Here is a 21,736-nt window from a genome sequence, read left to right as displayed (position 1 = left end):
TTTTGTTTCAAAGACATATTTAAAACTAAATTACAAGACAATTACCATCAAGTTACCACAAAATTACCCATAAAATTACCTTGAAGACTGAAAATGATTGCAAAATTAGCAAAATATGTGGGAGAAAAAAAATTAACAGAAAAACACTGACCAGAGCTCATAAAAATATTGTAACAAAAATAAATAAATAAAAATAAATTAAATAAATCCATTAGTAAAAGAAAGAAAATTAGCAAAACATTTTATAGAAAATCACCAGCAAATATGTGAAGAAAAAATAGAATTATTACAAATGTAGCTTTAAAATTAAATTATATTACCAAAATGTAAAAAAAAAAAAAAAAAAAAAAAAAAAAGTTCATCCTTTTTAAGTGTGAGTTTCATGCAATAGTAATGATTTACTCAAACTCAAGAAAGGTTATACCATGCACTCCTTCTTCTGTATTACTGCCTAACAGGAGAAACGGAAACACACACACACACACTCAAGCAAGCATGGCTTACCCAGCAAGCAGAAGCTAAGCATGAAATATGGAGCGTCAACACAAAGAGAACATGCATAAGGGTTGAATTAGCAAGCTCACCATATCAACTACACTGTTTTCCCAGCTCTCTGATTTATGGAGTTGAAAAGAACATTGCAGTGCTTAATTTATTATACAGAAGTTGCACGCACACATAAAAATGTGGTTTGGGGAAACAATTACGCTGCATGTGCACGCATATTAGCTTAAACATTTACATACAGACAATTAATACATCAGCATTACAAAAGTGCACAAACAAATGTATTACATAACACACATGCACACACACATGGGGTTTCCTCTGTGACAGAAGAGCAGCAGGAGTTCATGAGATTAGTTATTAATAATAGCTTGTCTCTAATGGACCATTTTCTGTTACTTTTTTTGCACTCCATCTCTTCCACCCATCCCTCTCCTCCGTTAAACTGCCTTTCCCTCTCCACACATCACATTCGCTACACTCACACTTTTTTCTATTACTCCATCTCTTCCTCTCAATTTTGCAGTGCCTCCCTGCTGTCCTCTCTTTATTACCATTTCATTTTTGATAGAGATGTCACAAGAATTGATGTGGCACTAATTCAACACAACGGTTGGATGATATATTGAAATTATACTGACATCACGATCTGACACTAGATATTGTCTGGTATTTTGATAGTAAAGTATCAATATATGGCATTAATGTTGTCTTTTCTGGTTTAGAGGCTAAATTACAGTATGACAATGCAAATCTTCCCAGCTTATTAGACTGCTGTAGCTGTTCCATTACTTTTCCTTTACCTGCTGTGTCATTAAGTCCACATTACTGATGATTGTTTAAAAATCAACCGTTTCAAAAATCTGATAACAGCTTATGAAAGTAGGCACTCTACAATACCATCACAATATCAATAAAGGTATTTGCTCAAATATATTGTGATATTCCATTTTATGTTTAACACTCAGCTCTAGTCAATACTAAACTTTGAAAACAATACTAAAGTTTTTAGTATTGGTCAGCCTGATCCCTGACTCTGTATCTCAGTGTTATTCTAACTCAGCTTAAGCCTGTAAGGCAAAATGAGAGCACATAATCACACCACTGTGCTTGGTGTTACAGCAGGGCATTTCATACAGCTCCTCTAATTTGAAATGAGTGTTTTGTTGGGCTGTTTTGTTTTTTACCAGAAGGCTACAGGCCCACGTTGCACTTAAAACTCAGTCTTCTTTTTCTAATGTTGCATTTATGTTTTAATGTTTCAAACAAAAAGAATGTTTACTTGTTTTTTGTCTATACAAAGTTTTTGCTATGAAGAGTGTGAGCTCAATGGGATTCATATTTTTGCTGTGAAACTATCAGATAGAGAATCAAGTAATTTCTAGGGCCATAACCGACTCACAATTTCCAGAGCCGACTACAGTCAGCCTTTCAATGAAACTAATCCACCACCTTGTAGACTTTTAGGGGTCTGCCCTAGTTATTTTACTGGTACTGGCACCATCGACCTAAATTGTGATATCAGGACTTTCCTACTTTGTAATGTATTTATCTCATTATGCATCTGTCTCTGTTCTCCTGCTGAGCCTCTCTCGTCCTCTTTGCCAAGAAAACAATTTCTCTCTTCAGCTCTCTCAGCCTCCACCTCCCTCTTTCTGTCTGCCATCGACCTTCCACTCTCCCCATCTCTCCCAACCAAGATTGCTCTCACACTCCAGCCTGTTCCTCTTTCTGTCTCGGTCTCTGTCTCCCACCATTCAACTCTCTTCTCATTCTATCTCACTTTACGTCTCTCCCACTATCTAACACCGCCTGTTTCCCCTCCCACTGTCTCTCTCTGTGTCTTTCAACCCTCGTCACCCATATCTGAGCCTCACTCTCTCTCTCTCTTTCTCTCTCTCCCCCACTATCTAAACCTCTCTCTCTCTCTCTCTCTCTAGCTCCCCCTCTATCTCATTCTCCAGCAGACTAAAGTCCTTAAAAGGAAGTGGCCCTGTCCTGCTTAGAGCTGCACTAGCATTAACCCTTTCATAGTATTATCAGACCTTTGGCTACTAACTTAATCCCTTTTCACCTGGCTTGATTGTGCTCCTGTTCTTACATTCAACACATCAAGCAGAGTGGGAAGACAACACCAGTCACCTGTTACATGCTGCTGTACTAAATGTTGGCCAGCAACTTTGTCAAAATTTTCAGATATTCTGGCAGGTATCCGACTATCATTCCATTGTACTACTCTATCAATAAATAAATAAAGTTTGCTGGTAGATGCAACAATAATAATAAAAGTGGCTGGTGAAATTTATAGCTGATGGACAAACATTTCATTCTTTTCCTCGTTGCCAGTCCCCACTTAAGTTTATTACTCCCATGTTCATTTAACCACTGAATAAAAACAGAATTCAAATTCAAGAGTGTGCTATTCTGTTTTTATGGGATTTACAACATATGCTGTGTTTTGGTAAATCCTATACAGTTCTCATGGAGCAATGACAAGAGCACAACATCAAGAACCCTTCTGCCAATTAACACACAATTTACAATTTATAAGAGAGCTTTAAAGTAACTCAACCCATACCTCTGCACAGCTACACTTAAATACCTGTATACAACATCTTTTATCTTAATTATAAGCTGTATGTCGCTCACTATCAAACTGGTGCATTGCACACGGGAGTTTGGACGCTGCAGTGGAATGCAGCACACTGACGCACTTCACACTATTTTACTGATACCATCATTGGGAAATTCTTTTACTGCTACACACCAGTGCATGCAGATAAGTGAAAAGCATGCTGTACATGAGGTGTTAATTTAGCTCTGCAGCAAGCCTAAAAGCTTTAGGAGTGACCTGGCAGCCACCGACGTCTTAATTCCTGACCTGACCAATCCACTTTCTTTTTGCTGGTGTGCTGCTCTGAGAATATAGTCAGGTTACAGTCATTCAGGACGACAGAATGGGGGAGTTCAGACAAGTGCAGTATTTCAGGTGCTTCTGATCAAACAGGCTACTGATAAAGAAGCCTTTTGATTTCCATACAGATTTTGTTGGACTGTTTGGTATGCTTGCTATCTAGGAATGTTGCCATGATAGTGAGGTCTTGATTCCAGTGCTGATACCACTACAAATGTCATGGTTTCAAAAAAACAAAAATGAGAACACACACACACACACACACACACACAAAAAAAAAGCATTTCAAATTTTAAATTGCAAATGTGACTTTTATGTGAGTGGACAATCCTACATTTGATGAAAAACTAATATAGTGCACACGCTGCTTAAAATTCTTGAGAATTACATTTTCTCAACTAAGGTAATACTGTTCTTGTTCAAAACTACAGCAGTAAACTGTGCAACAGTAGTAGCTAGGATGCACTGTTTTTTTCCCCCCTCTCTGACATTTTGTCTCAGGGGAGCAGTAAGCAGTTCATCTCTCTCATTGACATGTTGCCTCCACTAAAAAAAAAAAAATTCTTGGAAGCAATACATTTGTCAAACTGACTAGCAAGCACTGGCCACCTCTGAGGACTATTTAGTGCTTGCGTCAAAGCTGGCTGCACAGTCCGGTGTGAATTTGTTTGATTTTACACTTGCTGGTGTATTGCTGGAAGGATATGTAAGGGGAAAAAAACTCATCAACTGAAAGACTCTACAGGCTACAGTTTCGTAATAGGAAAATACCCTAATGGTGAGAGTAGTATGTGTTGTGTGGGTTCTTGATAGTGTTTCCATCTTCACTCGGGCTCTTCACTGTGCTGAGTGCAGTCTGTGATTAGTGACAGACTGTACTACTTGGAACCTGTTTGATGTACTATGAGAGCAGTGGAGTAATATGAATCAGTCTGAGGCAGGGTGTGAATGAATAAGGAAGCAGCAGATCTGACTTGGACATCTTCACCTGAGGAATGCTGCCTGCCACCTGTAGAATGTGACATAACAGAATGCAGATGCCAGGAAGCACTTTTCTGTCCTCGTCTAGCATTGAGCTTAAGAGATCAGATGACACATATGTTTTTATGCAATATTTTCAGCCTGGAGCCAACTGAAATATTTCCAGTTTCTAGCCATGAGAGCTACTGCATCTTTTTGATGTGGGATTGGCCTATAATTCTTTTTGGATCTCGAGCCACAGTTCAAGAAACATGACACAGGAGACTTAAGTGATATTGAAGCAGTAATATGACAGTAGTTGCTGCATGTGGCTAAGGCATTACTGTCATCATAGAATGGGATGCAATGTGTGGGTCTAAAGCTGGCACATACCCACATGACAAGAACAGCAATATGTTTTAATGAGCCTGGGTCCCAGGGCAACACTCAATTTTTCACTTTGGTTCCCAGGGTGAAAAAGTTTATGAACTCATGGGCAAGAATGGCATGAGTAAAGCAGTCCAGCCCAGTAGCGGGACTCCCGAGGTCCAGTGTGTGGTAAAACGTCAAACAGCAGAAAGACATTAGTGGGCGGCCTGCGGGTAGGAGAGAGCAACATGCTCTCATCAAACTACTGGGGTGTAACATAAACAAGGCCAATCTGGCCTCCTGTTACGTGACCATTTACAGTCACAAAAGAACTCAAACCTCCACATTCTCAAGCCTCTGTTTAGACTTCAGTCCCTAATTGCAATACCATTTAGCCTGTAGCCAGTGGATACTATCTTCTGTGCTATAAGGACTGCTAACAATGTTAGGAGACTGGTATGCTTGCTTAAATTAAATTTAAGTCACTGTAACTCTTATTTAAGAGTTAAATGAAGAACCACGACAATTTCTGACCAAGCGCATGTGCAAAAACAGTCATTTGAGAATGTCATGCTATCTAGCTCCATCCAACACAAGCTGGTTGAACCAGGGGATTTAAACAGAATGCCTAGCAACCATACAACCTAAACAACGGTTAAAACTTGTGCTCTCTTTCCTTCTCTTCCTGTCTTCATCCAACACCACCGCCAACCTCCCACCCCCCATGATGACTTCATCCCTCCTAGACATGCAGACAGCAATGATGCAGCTGCCCTTTGAGAAGATAAATAATAAGAGGGTTACACAAAGACGGCATTATCAAGGCTGCAATACAAAGACAAAGATATGACAGGCAGTCATATCCAGGCTATTATAATACACTGATATCAAAGACACTTATAAAGAGGGGAGGGCCGTGAACCGTTACTGACCCTGAGAGTCTGCTTATCTGAATCATGATTAGGCGAGGACGCTACCTATCACTGTCACCTCAAGCCATGATTGGCTACGGGAATTTCAAGGCCAGTGGTCTCCATGGTGATGGTGACACTAGGCTAGTTCTCTATGTGAAATTAACCAACAATACACACAGTAGGAACGCAATGGTTTGAGAACTGGATGGTCCATATGTGTATACAGTGTGAAGAAAAGGCACAGTTTGATGATTATTAAGAGTAATTTATTTTTGGATCTGACCAAATGACTTCTGATGTCTCACAGATCACAACAACATAAAACAACCTAACGTTTTAAACTAGATCGCAACCATTTTGCTGAGCTTTTTAAGCATGTCAAGTGTTTGATGGGTTCTTGAAAAGGCTGTACCTGCTTTGTTGGCAGTGACGTCCACTCCTAATTCTGAACTTACTTGTTTTTAAAATGAGAATTTTATATTTTATCCCATACCAGGATTAGGTTTCATTAAGCAAGTTGCCACCAAGACGCACATAATTCAAAATTTCTTATGTTAGTTTGATTTGATCATGCAAAGATGGGTAACAATCTGGAAGATGCAATATAGCAAGCTGTGTTGGAGTCATTAGCAGACACTTTTGTGCATTATGTTTCAAATATGATATCAGTCATCTGGCCATATATCTAAGGAACCCAAAACACTTCCATATTGCAGATTTAAGGTGCTTTTTGGTGAAAATACCAAAATACTATTGTGATTCACTCTCATGGGAAGTTTTGACTAGTGTAATCTTGTGAGAATGTAAGGCTGCATCCAAGAATAGACACAGATACTATAGCTTCTAAAAAAATTACAGCGAGCATATTGTGGGGTATTTAAGTGTGGTTAATGGTGCCATCCGTTGATTTCTGCATTGCTACTTCTCAGTATTAAAATGGGTCTCTAAATGCTCTAAACATCTAAAAATACGCATGCTACTTTGTGACGTAAAATGTCTGTGGTTTAAAGGCAGATTAAATACTGATTAAACACTTCAGGCCAGCATACTAGCAGATTATTTAGCTTGTGCTATCAGCAGGTAATAAACCATCATGTAGATTTTTTTATTATTACTGTTTCAGAAACATTTTGGTGGTAAAATGGTTTAAGTGGCTGGTGTAGCCCATTCACAGCCAACATTTCACATCATCAAGTGTGAAGTTTATCTTGTTCATCTTAACATTTTTGCTAACTCCAGAAACATCTGCCCCAAGGTGTCAAGATCACTGCTGCATATTATGTTCCAGAAGAAGTGTGAGGAAGTATTCGCATGTAGTCTTGACTCTATCTGCTCATGTAGAGCCAACACAGCAATTTCAGTAATTATACAAAATGTACATGGTTTCACATCACTGCTTTATGTTTCAGTTGACAGATCAGTATCAGGCATATTAGGCAGGGTAGCAGGGCTGCACTATATATCATTTCAGCAGCAACACTGCAATGTGTGCATGTGCAATAGTCACATGTCATGGAAAAATTGCAAGGTTCTAATTTCCAGACAAGAAAAGTCTGTCTGATGTCAAATAATTTAGTCTAATCTTGGGTACACAGAATTTGTTGCTAGTGACACGCAGGCTCTGCATGCACAGTGATCAGTCCACTATGTGCTGTGGTAAAGAGGTGCACTTTATCAAACAACCAAGGCAGGCTTCACTAGTCACCGATCACAACCTGAAAATGTTTCGGTTGTTGGATAAAGTGATCAGGTGCACCCCATCACCAGAGCACATAGTGAAGTGCTGGCTGTGCATGCAGAGCCTGCATGTCACCTGCCTGTAAACATGCACGAGATGCAGCTATTGTCACAGATAATGTTGCCTGGAAGCTAGAGGCAGGTGTTCGGTTAAACAGGGTAGCTTCTGAGTGCGTGCATTCTCATTATCAGAAGCACCTTGTCCTGATGCTGGTTAAAAGTTAAAAAGTTACTGTCACATGGCTGGTCCCTGCCCTAATGTAAGATAAATTAAGTCGGCTTGATTCAGAGTTTTGCCTGTTTATTGTCCACCTAGCAGATTTAGGGCATATATTTGAACATTAGAAATGGTAAATTAACACAATTGGTTAATTCATTGATGAAACCACTGTGACATGCAAGTCCATTTGAAAATTTTAGTAAGAAACATATGTTGTTTTTGCCAAATACATCTCCACCTGTTCTCTCTCCACTTGTCCAGAGTGGCATAAGTGAAACTGAAATGGAGGAGCCCAAGCTGACTTGTGGCGGTTGGCAGAGGACTGAACCAAGTGTGCTAGCCACAGGAGGGGGACGGGGTTGTTTTGTTAGAAGAGGATAGACTTTTTAAGTGACCAAATGATGAAAATTCTGATTGTTAATTGTATATCTGTGCATAAATATCACACTGTATGTATCTTGTGAAATCGCCTGTATTTTCTGCAATATATATCACAGGAAAAAAAAGATATCACAGTGTCACTTTTTTCCCCAGTATCATGCAGCCCTACAGGATAGGGTAAAATCATGAGCTACATGCTGGCTTTTGTCTGTTCAGCTGTCTGCCCCAACAGCCAGTTTTGGCAGGAAACCAACAATCTTTTCTGTTCTTTTCTGAAAGTCTTTTAGCTGGCAGCTGGTGAACTTTGGTATCCACCTGCTACTGTATCGAGTGGACCAACAAGTTCATTTCGCCCCTTGTCTGAGCCTAACAGGGAGAGGTCAAAAGTTAATACACCATCTTTAAGGCGCAACAAACTACATTCCCACCTTTTTTTATTAACGGACACACATTTCCACCTTAAATTGAACTTGGGATCTGAAGCCAATTAGCACCAGAATATGGTGTCAGCCAATGTTTTTGTAGTTCATTCTCAAGGGATGTATATTTTCAGTGCAATGTTTCCCCTGAGACCCCAAATTATACAGATTTAACTGCTCAAGCAATTTTTGCCCCCCTATTTTTAGTCTTCTAACCTACTTATGTAGAAGTAATTTGGGAAAGCATTTAGAAACATATACCATACCCAGAAGCAATTCCTCTCATACGCTTAACCAATTTGAATCGTCATACGACCAATTTCTAGACCTTGATCCAGTCTCTGAAAAGCTATGAACACGGCCACAGTGAAAACTGGGGCTCAGTCTGCTGAGCGTGGTACTTGGGCTGGGTTTCAAGGAAGCACTTAACTAACCTGCTGAACTGGAACTGATCAATCCCATTTCTCATAACAAAGAAATCCAATGCACCGCCATGATTCGCTGTGCAGACACTAAAGTGAATAGGAAGCTTCATTCAGCGCTCTGCCTTTACTGGCAGTCAGGACGGTTAACCCCACTTGGCTAGAGTGACTGACTGACTGTTTCATTCTCCGTGCTGGCCAGTTTGGCATAGCGCTTTCCAGCCTGTCCAACTAATGTCTCATTCACATCTGTCTGTCTGTATGTCTCTCTTCTACCGTGTCAGTTAAGCCTTTTTTTGGTTTTTTATCATATATCGAGTGTACAAGTGGGGGAAAAAAAAACTCATCTCTCCCACCGGCCACTTTCAGCAGTTCACAAGCCAAATATATTTTTTGAATAGTAACGGAAACGATGGCTGGTTGTCTGCCAAAGTGGCAGTGATGGCAGACAAGCAGCCAAAGTCAAAATTTATCTGCATTTGGCTGGTGGCGAGCGTTGGCTCTACCTACCAGCCTCTCTCTCTCTCCCTCTCCTCATTCAATCTCCTCCTCATTCATACTCTCCTTCTCTTTCTCTACACTTCTCCCCCTCGTAATTCTCTCCTACCCACGTCCCTCCCCTTCACTCTGTCTCTCTCTTTCTTGCCCTGCCAATGTCTGCTCTGCTAAACCGTCCTAATAACCCGTACTCTCCCTAAGCCATCTAGTCTAATGAGATTGGGCCTGTACAATCTAGACCGATACATGCAGAGTGAAAGGCAGGAGGAGGGTTGGGAGGAAGAGAGCAGTGCTCAGAGAAAAAAAAGAATGGGCTGACATAGATAGAGAAAGCAGGTTGGGATAGAAGAATGACTGACATATTACATCATATGGACAGACTGATGGATGAAGGACAAATATCTGTTTGTCAAAGTTCTGAACTGAAACAAATCTAAATGCATCTGAGGGCGATATTAGAGAAAAGCTGCCAGGAAAGAAGGAGAGCATGAGTGAGAGAGAGAGAAAGCCTTGACATGTCTGTTTACTCTGTCAGTCTGAGCATGCTGATTTCCCATGCGTGCCCCAACAATGGAGGACAACTTTAGCGTGTTACTCTGACCTGATTAACACAAGCTTTTCTTGCGTAAGTGTTACAGAAAGTGACACAAAAAAGCAATGCATAAAGAAAAGCAAATAAAGTAGCCCACTGGTCCCAAAACCTTGGGCACATTCTCTTATCTCATGTATGCAGGTTGGGAAATGATGACAAATATAAACTGGGGCTGGTAAGTTTGTCCACCAAGCCACTTGGGCAAGTAACCAGCCCATACAATTCCAAAAATATAGGTAAACAAGACTGATCAATTGTCTAATTCATGAATCACTGTAGCTGCTGTGTAGTTATAAGAAAAACTTGTGAATCACAGAACATACAAGATGTTTGTCAAACAGGCTAGGGTGAACAGAGAGGCATCTATCTATCAACTCAGACTGAGGACTGAGTTTCCTTTGTTTAGCAGCAGAGGTAGGACAAATATTCATAGCATCATTGTACTGAAATACTTTCTTAAAGGATTCTGTCTCGATGCGGGATCCTCAATAATTGTACTTTTTTGAATAAACATTTGAGTAAAGGTGGAAGCAAAACTAAAAATTCACACAGCACTTTCTGTGGTAAAAGCAGATGTGTGGGAACACTCTAGAGTTTATGAAGTTGAAGGCAAAACAAAACATGCCACAACTCATGCTGTTTGTGGAAGTGCTACACAAATATTAAGTACATCAGCAACACCACTAGCCTTACTTGCTAGACAGCAGTCTGTGTCACTATACTTCAGGGTTACTTCAAAAAATGACTGAATCATAAAATCAAGGTTTTGCCTATGTTCTAGTTATGGTAAAATAGCCAGGTTAGGTTAAAATAATTTTAAAAAAAGTTATTTTCTGGCTGTATCACCCTCTCCTACCCTGCCTGTTGGTCAATGCATTGATTGAGGACCAACGGCCACATCCTCTGTAAGTCTCAGGCCAGCGCTCCCTCCCTCTATTTTCCTCTCTTTCTTTCCCTATCTCCTTACCAGTGCAATTTTCTCTCTCTTCTCCACACCCACCTTCTATCATTCCCCTCCTAACTTTGTCCCCAGTCCTCGTCCTCTCTCTCCTTCCCCCTTACTCATTACAGAGAGGGAAGGGAAAAAAGAAATGGAGGTCAGATGAAGTCCATCCACCATGACCCTCTGAGCATCAGTCATTCTCTCTCATTCCCCCAGTCAATGTTCATGTCGTTCACTCCCTCCTCTCCTTCTCTAACCCTGTACAGGGAGAACAAGGGTCACTTTGGGTCCACGGCCATCCAGTGTTTCCCTTTAAACATCCTTCACTAGTTGTGGCTTTGATGCTCTACACTTTGCCGCCTCATGTTAAACACAAAAACATTAAAACTGTGGACCTCCCTTTGAATGTAGTATTTTCTTTGCTAAATCAAACTGAGTAAAGTTAAACAAAAGCCGCCATTAACTTGTTGAAGTAACACATAATCTGTTAAATCCTCAAAGCTATATGATTAGGGCTAAAACAATTTTTCCAATTTATTTTGCTGAACAGTCACCACAATGGGCCTGCAGATGAAGACAGCATCATTTATCACTGTTGCTGAGTAAATATGTCTAATTCTCTGTCTTTTAAGTCCTTTGAAAAATTTCAAAGCTCATCAATTAACTAAAAACAAATGGTCACCAAGCTGAAAATAATGGTGTTTTTACTAGTTTCTAGGAAGTTTAGATTTTGGAGATTCAAAACTTTCACCTTGCCAGCAACAATAGGTGTGCTACATAAGAATGACGCATCTGTTTATGGTTTTGATAATCATCAAAAATCATTCCCCTCTATTTAGGGCTGGACCAATATGCCATTTTGAGGGTGAAAAAAGTCAATATATTGGCACAAATGATCAATAATTAACAGTTTCATTATATTTACAGTACTGTCAAGTTGTCAAAAGATCAGCTCTGTTCAACTATGGTTAATATTTTTTGAGGCACAAAAACATTAGCCTCGAAAAATTTTTATTACATATTTTAGTGATGCTAAGCAAACAAACAAAACCTGTGTAATGCATAAAAAGCTAAAAAGCCATTTTACATTCATGTGTTTTAAGATATTGGTTAGAATTAGTGTTAGATATTAAACAAGCCATGAGCCCCTACCTATATCTATTTTATATTGCTGTGAAAACATTTACAAATTTGTCCTTAAACGCATCGTAATGTAACTCGATGCAACCTCTCAATATTGAGAGGCCGACAGCAGTGTGGATAAGGTTGCCGCTTGTGAGACCCAGCTCTCAGGAAATTGCAAAATTGAAATTGCAGAATTATGTATTGCATTTCTACTTTTAATTCATAATTATTGAGTTCAGTAAATACTGGAGCATTTCATTTCACTGCCTGTAGAAACTTGTAATTTCACAATCATGCAGAGTGCAATGACATACAACACGACTCTAATGCCGACCTCAGAGGAGAGGTGGTTAGTGGAATTAGTGAAATGGATTGGTTTATAGCCATTTAGTGAAATTACGTTCAAGAAGTCATTCAAAACTTTAACTGGTTCAACAGGCAGTGTGACAGTAAAGGCTGCAAGATGGGTTTTGCAATACAGCAAATGAATAACATTACTACCCGGAGAGCGAGACGGGGCGTGTGAACTCTAAACAGTAGTGGGGGAGGAGGATATATTGACAGTGGCTAACGGCCTTTTCCTCTCCCCCCATTTCCTCATTTTTCTGTAGTGCCGTTGTAGGCAGCTCAGGGACAGGGAATTAGGAAGTGCCAAAGTTCAAATTATGTGTATCAAGACATGCAGGCAAACCACATTGTGCCACAGACTGACCTGCCACCACATTATCTTTCTTTCCTCCTTTTCCCATGGTCTGTTTATTTTCCTGCTTTTAGGCTATTTTTTCCTCATGTCCACTTGACCCGTCTATTCCTTCATAGAGTCAACCTCCTTTTTTCTTTCCATTTCTCAATATTGCTCTCTGTTTTGTCCCTGCACTCCTGCAAAGTAAGTTAACTGGAAGAAACGGGGATTCAATAGCAAATAAACAGACTCCTGTGTTTGTAGCCTGTTGTCAACCATAAAACCTCCCACAGACTTTACCTGAAGGACAGAGTACAGGCTGTAAACACACTGTCAATCCCTCATTTGCACATGATTTGTAATTGCGTTGACATTAATGAACTTGTGACGCAAGCATTGACAGTACATTTCCTAAACTAATGCTGCACTATTGTTTCAGTCAAACCTTCTGTAACTACGTTTCTAACCATCGCAGCTCAGATTTTCATAAACTGACACAGAGAAGGAGATAGCAGAAAGACAACTAAGCTAAAGGGCAGACACTCAACCACAAAAATATGCTGGCAGTCAGAGACGTTAAAGACAGGAAGATACAGAAAGAAACACAAAAGACAAACAGGGAGGAGGACAGGTGGGGAAATATAAAGATGGCCTACAGAGAGACGTCAAGATGCAGAATCAGAAAGACAAAGAAAGACAAAGGAGGAAACACTGGGCAGGTGGAGAGAAATGTGGAGAAACAGACCTTAGAATGAAAGATGCAGAAAAAAAAGTCATCACATCACAGGGAGGTGGGTCATCAGGTAAGGAAACAGACAGACAGGTATACCAATGAGCACAAAGCATAAAGGAAAGGAGAGACATGCATATGTAATGCCAGGGAGACAGAAAAGCAAAAAGAAATTGCAATTAAAACAAACAGGTGGACAGGCAAAGAGCAGTGTTAGCTATGTGACACTGCTTCCATTTAAAAAAGTGGACAGGTAGAGAGACAGACAAACAGGACCACAGGCGAGACAGGAAGACAGACAGGTATTAAAACAGCCAGACTGAGTGCTATGAGCCGTCCAAGGGCTTTTCCACTCAACCCTGTCAGTCAGCCAGTGAGTGAGGTGGGTCACTGCAGGGATGCTAGGCAGTATTAGATTTGCCTGCAGGCTAAAAGCACAGTGGACACACTCCGCAGCCTGCTAATCAGGTCACCTGTTGCACAACAGTGCACAGGGACCAGCCGCACACAGGCACATGAACGCACACACACACACACTGACATACAAATGCACACACTCAGAAAGCACTACTGCACGCATGCGCTGCCTCTCACTTTAATTCGTTCACACAAGCGCACACATACACACAGCAGGATAATGAGTATGGACATCTCAGCTCTGCCTGCTTGCACTAATTGCCAGCGCCTATAGGCAGTCACTTTAACATCTATTTATCAAATACAAATGAGAGAAAATGGCATGCATGTTCATTTCAATGGAACAGAGATATATATTGCACGATGACAAATTGCATTATGAAGCATAAAACTGAATTATAAGAGAACAGGATGAAACAAGAATAGAATAGAGAGCAGATAAAATGTTATACTGTAAAGTTTAAGTATAGCTCTCTCACTGCCTATCTGCCGCCTGTTGCAGACAAGCAGGTGGTCACACATCATGACCTGATAAGTCAACACTTAAAGTAGGAGTCTTAGGACAAGTGAGTGACCTGCAGGGTGCAAAGAATTACCAATTTCCTGGAAAGGTTAAAGAGGAATCACAAGGAGAGAAGGAGAGATGCTTGGGATACAAAGACGGGGAAGAGAGAGGAGGACGTGGGAGACCGACACAAAATAAGCAAAAGAGACAGAGAGAGGGATGGATAGAGTGTTAGAGGATGACGTGAAAGAAAGAAGGAGATGAGAACAAGGCAGTCAGAGGTCAGAGACTGAATTTCACTGTGTGTGAGAGAGAAACAGAGCGATTACACCAAGCTACATTAACCCCCTGTTCCAACAGCAAGCAAACAGACAAGTAGCACATTCATCCCCTTCACACATAAATGCTACGTCGTCTCACTGAGTGTATCTGCCAGTGCATGCCACTGAATTTTTCTCATATTGCTAATGGTGGTAGTTGCCAACCCAACTGGTTTCTTAAAACTGATAAGGATCAATCTGCAAATTCATTTTCACCATCATCAGGTGCAATCAGTATTTCAGTGTAAAGTTATAAAACAAGAGGGGAACAAAACTATGTTTCCTTCATTTTCTCTCTGGTACAGTGAGCGTATCTTTCAGCTGTTATATGAGGCTGTTAAGGCTGATGGCATGAAGCAATTTGAGGAAAATTAAGAAAGGCAATATTGCTTTCAGTATTGGGATTTGGCAAACAGAGACCAAATCCATGTGGATTAGCCGATATTACACCCTACAAGTTCTTACACAATAGACAGTATTAGCCTGGCAATCCCAGCGGTCAGTGATGTCTTTCAACAGTGCTGATAATTCCCATAATGCATGGCAAGCTGCTACACCAAGGCTTGTTTTTAGTTAGCAATCTGTTTTCTACTTTTTTAAGATTAACCATGAAAATAACCAGCTTTTAGGAAAACTTTCAGAAAGAGTTGTTGGTAAAATGTTAATAAAAGGCATAACATCCTCTATTGTAATTATGTGTAATCTGGTGCTACTGTAATCATAGTAAGCAATGCCCCACTAAAGCTTTTATATTACATTATTTGTATGTTCGTTTTACAGAGGCATTTTATTCATGTCATTCAATGTGCAATCACTCCTGATTGCCCACACCGGTTTAGAGGACTTAAAAGAGGGGCAATATATTTCTTGCATGTGCACTGACTGTCAAGGCCTTCTTGACCGTTTTGTCTTGAGTGTAGTGAAGTAAAACAATCAAGTATTTTATACACCTTTTTTCAGGATTAATCATATCCAACTAAGAAAAATTATGATGCTCTTTACAAGGATTACAGGCACTCAGGTGCTACGATAATAAGAGAATTCCATACTGTTTGGAGTAGTGCTGTTTTATCATATTAACAAAAGCTATTGATAATTGTTGGCAATAACAGGGAATCTGTAAGACTGATCAAATCCATGTGAATTAGCCTAGATTACACCCTGCATGTTACTGAATTATTAAAGGCATTTGAATAATGCGAACAGGATTGGTTCTATGTTGTCTTAAATTCCACCTGCGTATGCTTTGAGGCTACGTACCACCTGTCAAAAAGTTTTGATTTTATAATGTGTTGTATGCACTAAGCAGTGGGCCTCTCATACTAATTTACTGGATGGTAAATACCAAAAGATCCAAAAAGTTGAACTTCACTCCAAAACAAGACACCCACCATCAGAGAAAAGTGGCATTTAACTTTTACAAAAGGATTTCTGGGATGAAAGAAGATGAATAAGAGCACATTATGGGCTTCTATTGATGTTATGATCCCTAGACCTCTGCTTTCAAAATAAGCGTGTTTATGAATAATCAACTCAGCACATCTATGCTTCTGAAATACTGACTGTTGGCTTTCAGGGAGAAAAAAAAATCTCCTAAACAGATTACAGCTTTTTGGAGCACAACATTCAAATGCGCCTTGCTGAATACGGTTAGATGATCATTTCCATTCATCTATATGGTAAGAACTGTGCTGTGAGGGATGAAAAAGATTTAAGCCTAGAGTCTGTTATGTATCCAGGTGACTCTGTTGTCTGGTTACGAAGCTTTGTTATGTTTTATTAGAGTTACTGAGAGTTAGTGTGAGCCATTCTTCCTTTCTCAACGACTCTCTCTGTCTCTCTCTCTCATACAGTCTCTGCTTTATCCCTCCTGTCTCTTATAAATACACATTTATTTCTCTTTTATCATCCCTGGGACTCATCTTTCCTTCCATCCATCTTTTAATAAAAAGGCCCACTTATTTCATCAGTCACAGAGGCGTCCATTCATCTCCTCCTGCTTCTCTCAGTGAAAAAACACTGCCAAACTGATAGACAGAGGCCAACTCAAAAAAAAACAACAACAACAACCACAACAAAACAAAATTAATAAGGCACACATGCACATACTAGAAAGATGCTCCTCGTACTGCATCACATCCCCTTGTCCAGAGTATCTTGTGCACTGAGTTCACCGAGCAATGGCAGCTGATTATTTCTGTAGCAGTGGTCCTTGCTTCAATCTTAAGTAACTGTTCAATAAAACAGCTCTGAATCAGAAACTCTGAATCAGAGATGCTAATTCCAAATACAGGCTCAACACCAACACAGAGGGATTAGTCAATAAACTCTGGGTCCAACATATCTTTTTATGATGGAGGTACTACAGTTTGTATTCAAAACAATATCTCTTTTGTTAAGCAGCTTAGGCCTGTGTGGTGATCCTGCTGTGGATTTAGAAGGTAAGTGATGGGGAAACCTAGCAATAGAACGTCATGTTGCTGAAGAGTATATGGTACCATCCATGGGAAAACATTAAATAACAGCTATCCAGTCAATTTACATTTTAGGCGTTCAGTCGACACACTCATCCACAGCGATTTCCTGCAAGTGTGAATAAGAGGTTAAGAGCATACTGATAAATCATCATAACTGCCAGAGGCCTAATAAAAGCATTTAAACTAAAAAAAGATGTAAAGGATTTTTTTTTTTAAATAATTACTGTCATTAGAATCCCTTTAATTTCACATACAAATCCTGTTTGTTACACAACAGGCACTTCACCTTAATTACCTCTAGCCTTTTAACAAATTCAGTCTTAATCCTGAGTCCAACAACGTGGCCTCTCCTTAAAGAGACCGACCATCAAAACTCAATACAGTATTTCACAACAGCCACGTTTCTTAAGCTATGGGTCAAAGCCCAAAATGAGTCACTGGCCTACTTCGGTAGGGTCACAGCATGACAAGAGCAGCAGTATGTCTTCATCAGCCTGGGTCCCAGGGCAACACAATGACTCTGTCCTGAGTCTTCAGCTGAAACTGTTGACAAATTTCTGAAATACATGTCAGGGAAACATGCTTACAGGGAAATTACAGCAAAAATTGTAATCACGATTATTTTGGGCAATACTGAACTCAAGATTGTTTAACACGTTTACTAAATGACTTTGAAAACATCCTGCATTTATTGAACTTTTAACAGTGGATTTCCTTGAACTTTACATAAAACATGCCACAACCTGGCTGAATGTGAATTTGGGCTTTTGAGAACCAGAGAAAAATGCACTGCTGCAAAGGAAAGAGGTGAGATGGATTTGCAAACAAAACAAGAGGATCATTGCAAAAGGCTACATCACACTACAATTGTTTTACTTCAGTTATCTTGTTTTCATAATCATCGGAAGCCAAAATCATTATAAAGGGAGACATCAGAAGAAGTGCAATAACAATTAGTTACCAGAGACCGCAACTTCTTCTTTTTTTTTTCTTTTAAGTTTTGAGCTGATACTGTTGGCCAACGTTGAGTTGCAACGCCACTGACTCACACATAGGTGGGAGGTTTTGAATTGTTTTGGAACTGGCTTCTAGAGGCATTGCAGGAATTGTCTGCCGCCAATTCAGCACTGGCTTCAAAATTAACCTGCAGTTTAGGCAACTTAAGTAAAACGGGTAGTCATGCCTTACTAACTGGTTCATAGCAGTAATGTTCTTGCAGAGCACTTAAAACATTTTCTGATTTGCTTCACATTCACTTCCAAACAGCGCTGAAAAATTTGTTCAGTGTGCCATAAAGTATTTCTTGATAGTGTGTTAGAAACATTTATGATCCTGCTCCTAACAAGTCCTACCAGCCCCCACTGTCTCTGCAGATGTAACTGTATTCAAGCACTTGTGGTCCCAGCATTGTAACTGTAATATATTATTATGTACTGTAGGTCTGTGTTGCAAAGGTCAAACAGCTTTGCATTTATGCTGAAATCAATGCCACTGGCCTGGCTGTGTGGCAATAACATGAACTTGAACCTGGAAACATTGTACGTCAGAGCGCTGTGACGACAATCCCTACCGAGGAGCACATGAGCCGTTTCATTTAGCAGCACATGAAAGAAATTTAGAAGTACTACCTGTGGGGGAAAAAAATATGAATATATCCTACCCCGTTCTATAACGTCGAGTTGAAAGAGTTCTTTTGCCATTTTTCACACAACAGGGAACTATTTTTAGGAGCATAAGCCGCTGAAATGGTCCCACTGTAACACCCTGTGTGTCTATAGGCTAAAGAAGAGGTCAGGCAACAGCACATGATTTCTTTCACTATACAGGCCTATGCTGTTCCCATACAGTGTCTGGAAATGAATGTCCCCCAGGGGCAGTGTACGCTGGCCTGGCTGTGTAATCTAATGTCACGGATGTCATGTGTGTGACCCACCGCTTCCAGGGAGAAGTTTCCCCTCCGAGCACTTACCTAAAAATCAACTAACTCTTCTCACTGATAGCTTGCACAAAGTGTGGAAAATGCTGCACCACTGATTGATAATCAGAATGTATTGGTGAGAGGCTTCAAGTCATCACCAGGCTGGAATTCGAACGGGTGTGAAATTGAGTCATAACACATCTGTTTGCTTTGACAAGCGCGCACATACACATAGACATTCAAACCCACACACACAAACACATGCAGACACAGATACAGACCAACATACACACACTCCCCTGCAGCTGAGGTCACAGCTGGTAGACAGCAGCCAAGACCTCACTTGCATGAGCATGAAAACAGGGACTGTGATCCGCCTCTTTACTCTCCAAGCCAACTTGCCTGAACCTCAAAGATTGACCACTAATACTTTCAACAGGGATGGACATTTGAGTATGGTACATGATAAATATGGTTAACCTATAAATGAGGCAGTCAAAATGTAACTCAAGATTAACAACAAAAAGTACTAGAGGGCATAATTCTTGCAGGAAAGCCAGTGGCTAGTGAGTTACAAAATTCCCTGGCTTCTTCAGTATTTTAAGAGTTGACTAGATGTTTAGAATATCAGGTACAGTGAAGAGTGTTCTGGTCTCTGCCAAAGTTAGGGGTAGAAAAGAACTATTCTGCAGCCAGTCATAATTTATCAGCGTCTGGCTGGTGGCTACTGTTAATTTCTAATTTCTCTGGACAAAATTATTGGCAAATTGCTTGTTATGGCCTCAAAAAATGTTTCCCATGCATCATTGGATTTCACGAGATAGGCCTAAGAACGATTCAGATCTCATCAAGGAGGATCTGCTCATTGAGAAAACACAGGACCTCCATTCACAAGGTAGCTGCCCCTGGCTCCACAGCGCACTGATCTGATCTAGGTCACGCTGCTTGCAGCAGCTCAGTGCAGAGCCCAGCCGAGAAATAGAGTGGCTTACATCTTCTGCCTGCATGACGAGCAGAGAGGAGTGATGGGAAGGAGGCATGGCATCTCTTTCGCTAAAGGTAACAAGCAGCCAGGCACCTGCATGCAGAAGTTTGAAACAACATGTGCTCCAATATTTAAATATGTACCATCTATGATCATGAAAATGCCCATCCCTATTTTGAATCACAAGTTACGCACAGAGCACCTTTGTTCATTTGTTTTGTGGGAATGAATTTAACTTTTCGAGAAATATGTCAGTGCAGCTCTATTCCCTGCAGATAGTCATTACTAAATTTCCTTTGAAAGTCAGTTTTCCTACCTGGAGAATCTTCAGCCACAGATTTCAGGTAAAAAAAAAAACAGTCAAGCAAAACAACACTGCATCTACCACAGCAACTGTTGCATTTTAACAAACCTGACAATTCTAGCCAATATTCAAACTGTGCAGATTTCAGCAAGACACACTTTTTCCAATGCCTGTTAGAATGTAATTCATTACCAATTTTAATTTTTTAAAAAGTATTAAAAGTGGAAAAGCTATCACGACAAAAGTCTGCATGGCCACAGCTGAAACCTTACCACAACGCCTGCAGAGTTCAATTTTTAATATTTGCAACTGAAACAAAATCTTTAAAAAACTATATTTAACTGCTTTTGTGACCTTTTGAGGGCTTGAATCTGAACATTTCAATTTAGGGCATACTAGAGACTATTTTAGGGCCCCCTGAATTCAGACAGGCAGATCGAAAGTGAGGGCCGAAATTGGATGAGTGACAGATGCAGGCTGCCATGCTGAACTGTCTGCTCAGTGGGGTTTCCTAAGCTCAAATGCAGTGTGTGTATGCAAATATGGCAGGCGTCACACACTTCCAAGTAATCGCTCAGTCTCCTAGGTTGTCAAGAAGGGATGAGTGGCAAAACGAAAAGCCTCAACTTCACTGACACTCACTCTCTCTGTCTCACACACACACACACACACACACACACACACACACCCTCTCTCACCCCATCCCCTCTAATGTCTTGGGTTTCTGCCTGACAAACACAAAAAACACAGTGCTGATGCAGCTAACCATCACAGTATCTTGACATCAACTTACGCTCAAAGTCAGAATCATCATCTTCATCATCTTCTCCATTGGACTCTGTCTGCATCGGCTCTCCGTCAAACATCACTCCTTTCCCCGGCTTGCTTCCCGCGCCGGCCCCATCCTGACTTCTGGTATCTCGCAAGCGGGTGAAGTACTGTACCGCAAAATCCACCAGGTCTGACGGCCTTTGTCGCAGCACCTCCACAGTGTAACCCTGCAGCAGTTCTGTCAACCCCACCGGTATCTCGATACTCATGGCTGTGTGACTCGGTGGCGGCGATTGCTATCTATCTACAGAGGAAGAGGAGATGATTCAGAATTTGTTTGGGTACTGAGTCACACTTGTGTTTGAGTACTGGGCTGTGATGTTGTTATGATCGCCTAATTGTTGATTTGGCCAGCTGACTTTGACTTTCTCTGTGCCAGTACATAGTGTTCATGCATTTGGCCTGTGTAAGTGTGTATGGCTGATGACAGCTGTACAAGGCAGCTGGATGCAAAGGGGGGGCTAGATGAGGCAGCCTAAACAATGGCCATCATGTTTGACAGTAGAACAGAAACTTGAGTTGATTAGCAAAGCACTGTTGCTGTGTGACATTGCCACTGAGCAGCC

The 21,736-nt window shown here is 40.6% G+C and overlaps 1 protein-coding gene across 2 annotated transcripts in view; it reads right to left on the bottom strand.

Moving 5' to 3' along the window:
- Positions 1 to 21,736, bottom strand: part of prkar2aa (protein kinase, cAMP-dependent, regulatory, type II, alpha A) — a 59,608-nt gene that overhangs the window by 36,605 nt on the left and 1,267 nt on the right. Inside the window, exon 2 of one of the 2 annotated variants that reach the window (XM_030055226.1) lies at positions 21,133 to 21,414. In XM_030055226.1, the coding sequence (XP_029911086.1) occupies positions 21,133 to 21,379 (247 nt within the window). In that variant the 5' untranslated portion in view covers positions 21,380 to 21,414. The remainder of the gene's footprint in view (positions 1 to 21,132; positions 21,415 to 21,736) is intronic. The other variant, XM_030055227.1, reaches the window with a different exon arrangement.

The sequence above is a fragment of the Myripristis murdjan genome, chromosome 7 (assembly GCF_902150065.1).
Source record: "Myripristis murdjan chromosome 7, fMyrMur1.1, whole genome shotgun sequence".
Lineage (NCBI taxonomy): Eukaryota > Metazoa > Chordata > Actinopteri > Holocentriformes > Holocentridae > Myripristis > Myripristis murdjan.
This window is presented reverse-complemented; position numbering and strand designations above follow the sequence as displayed.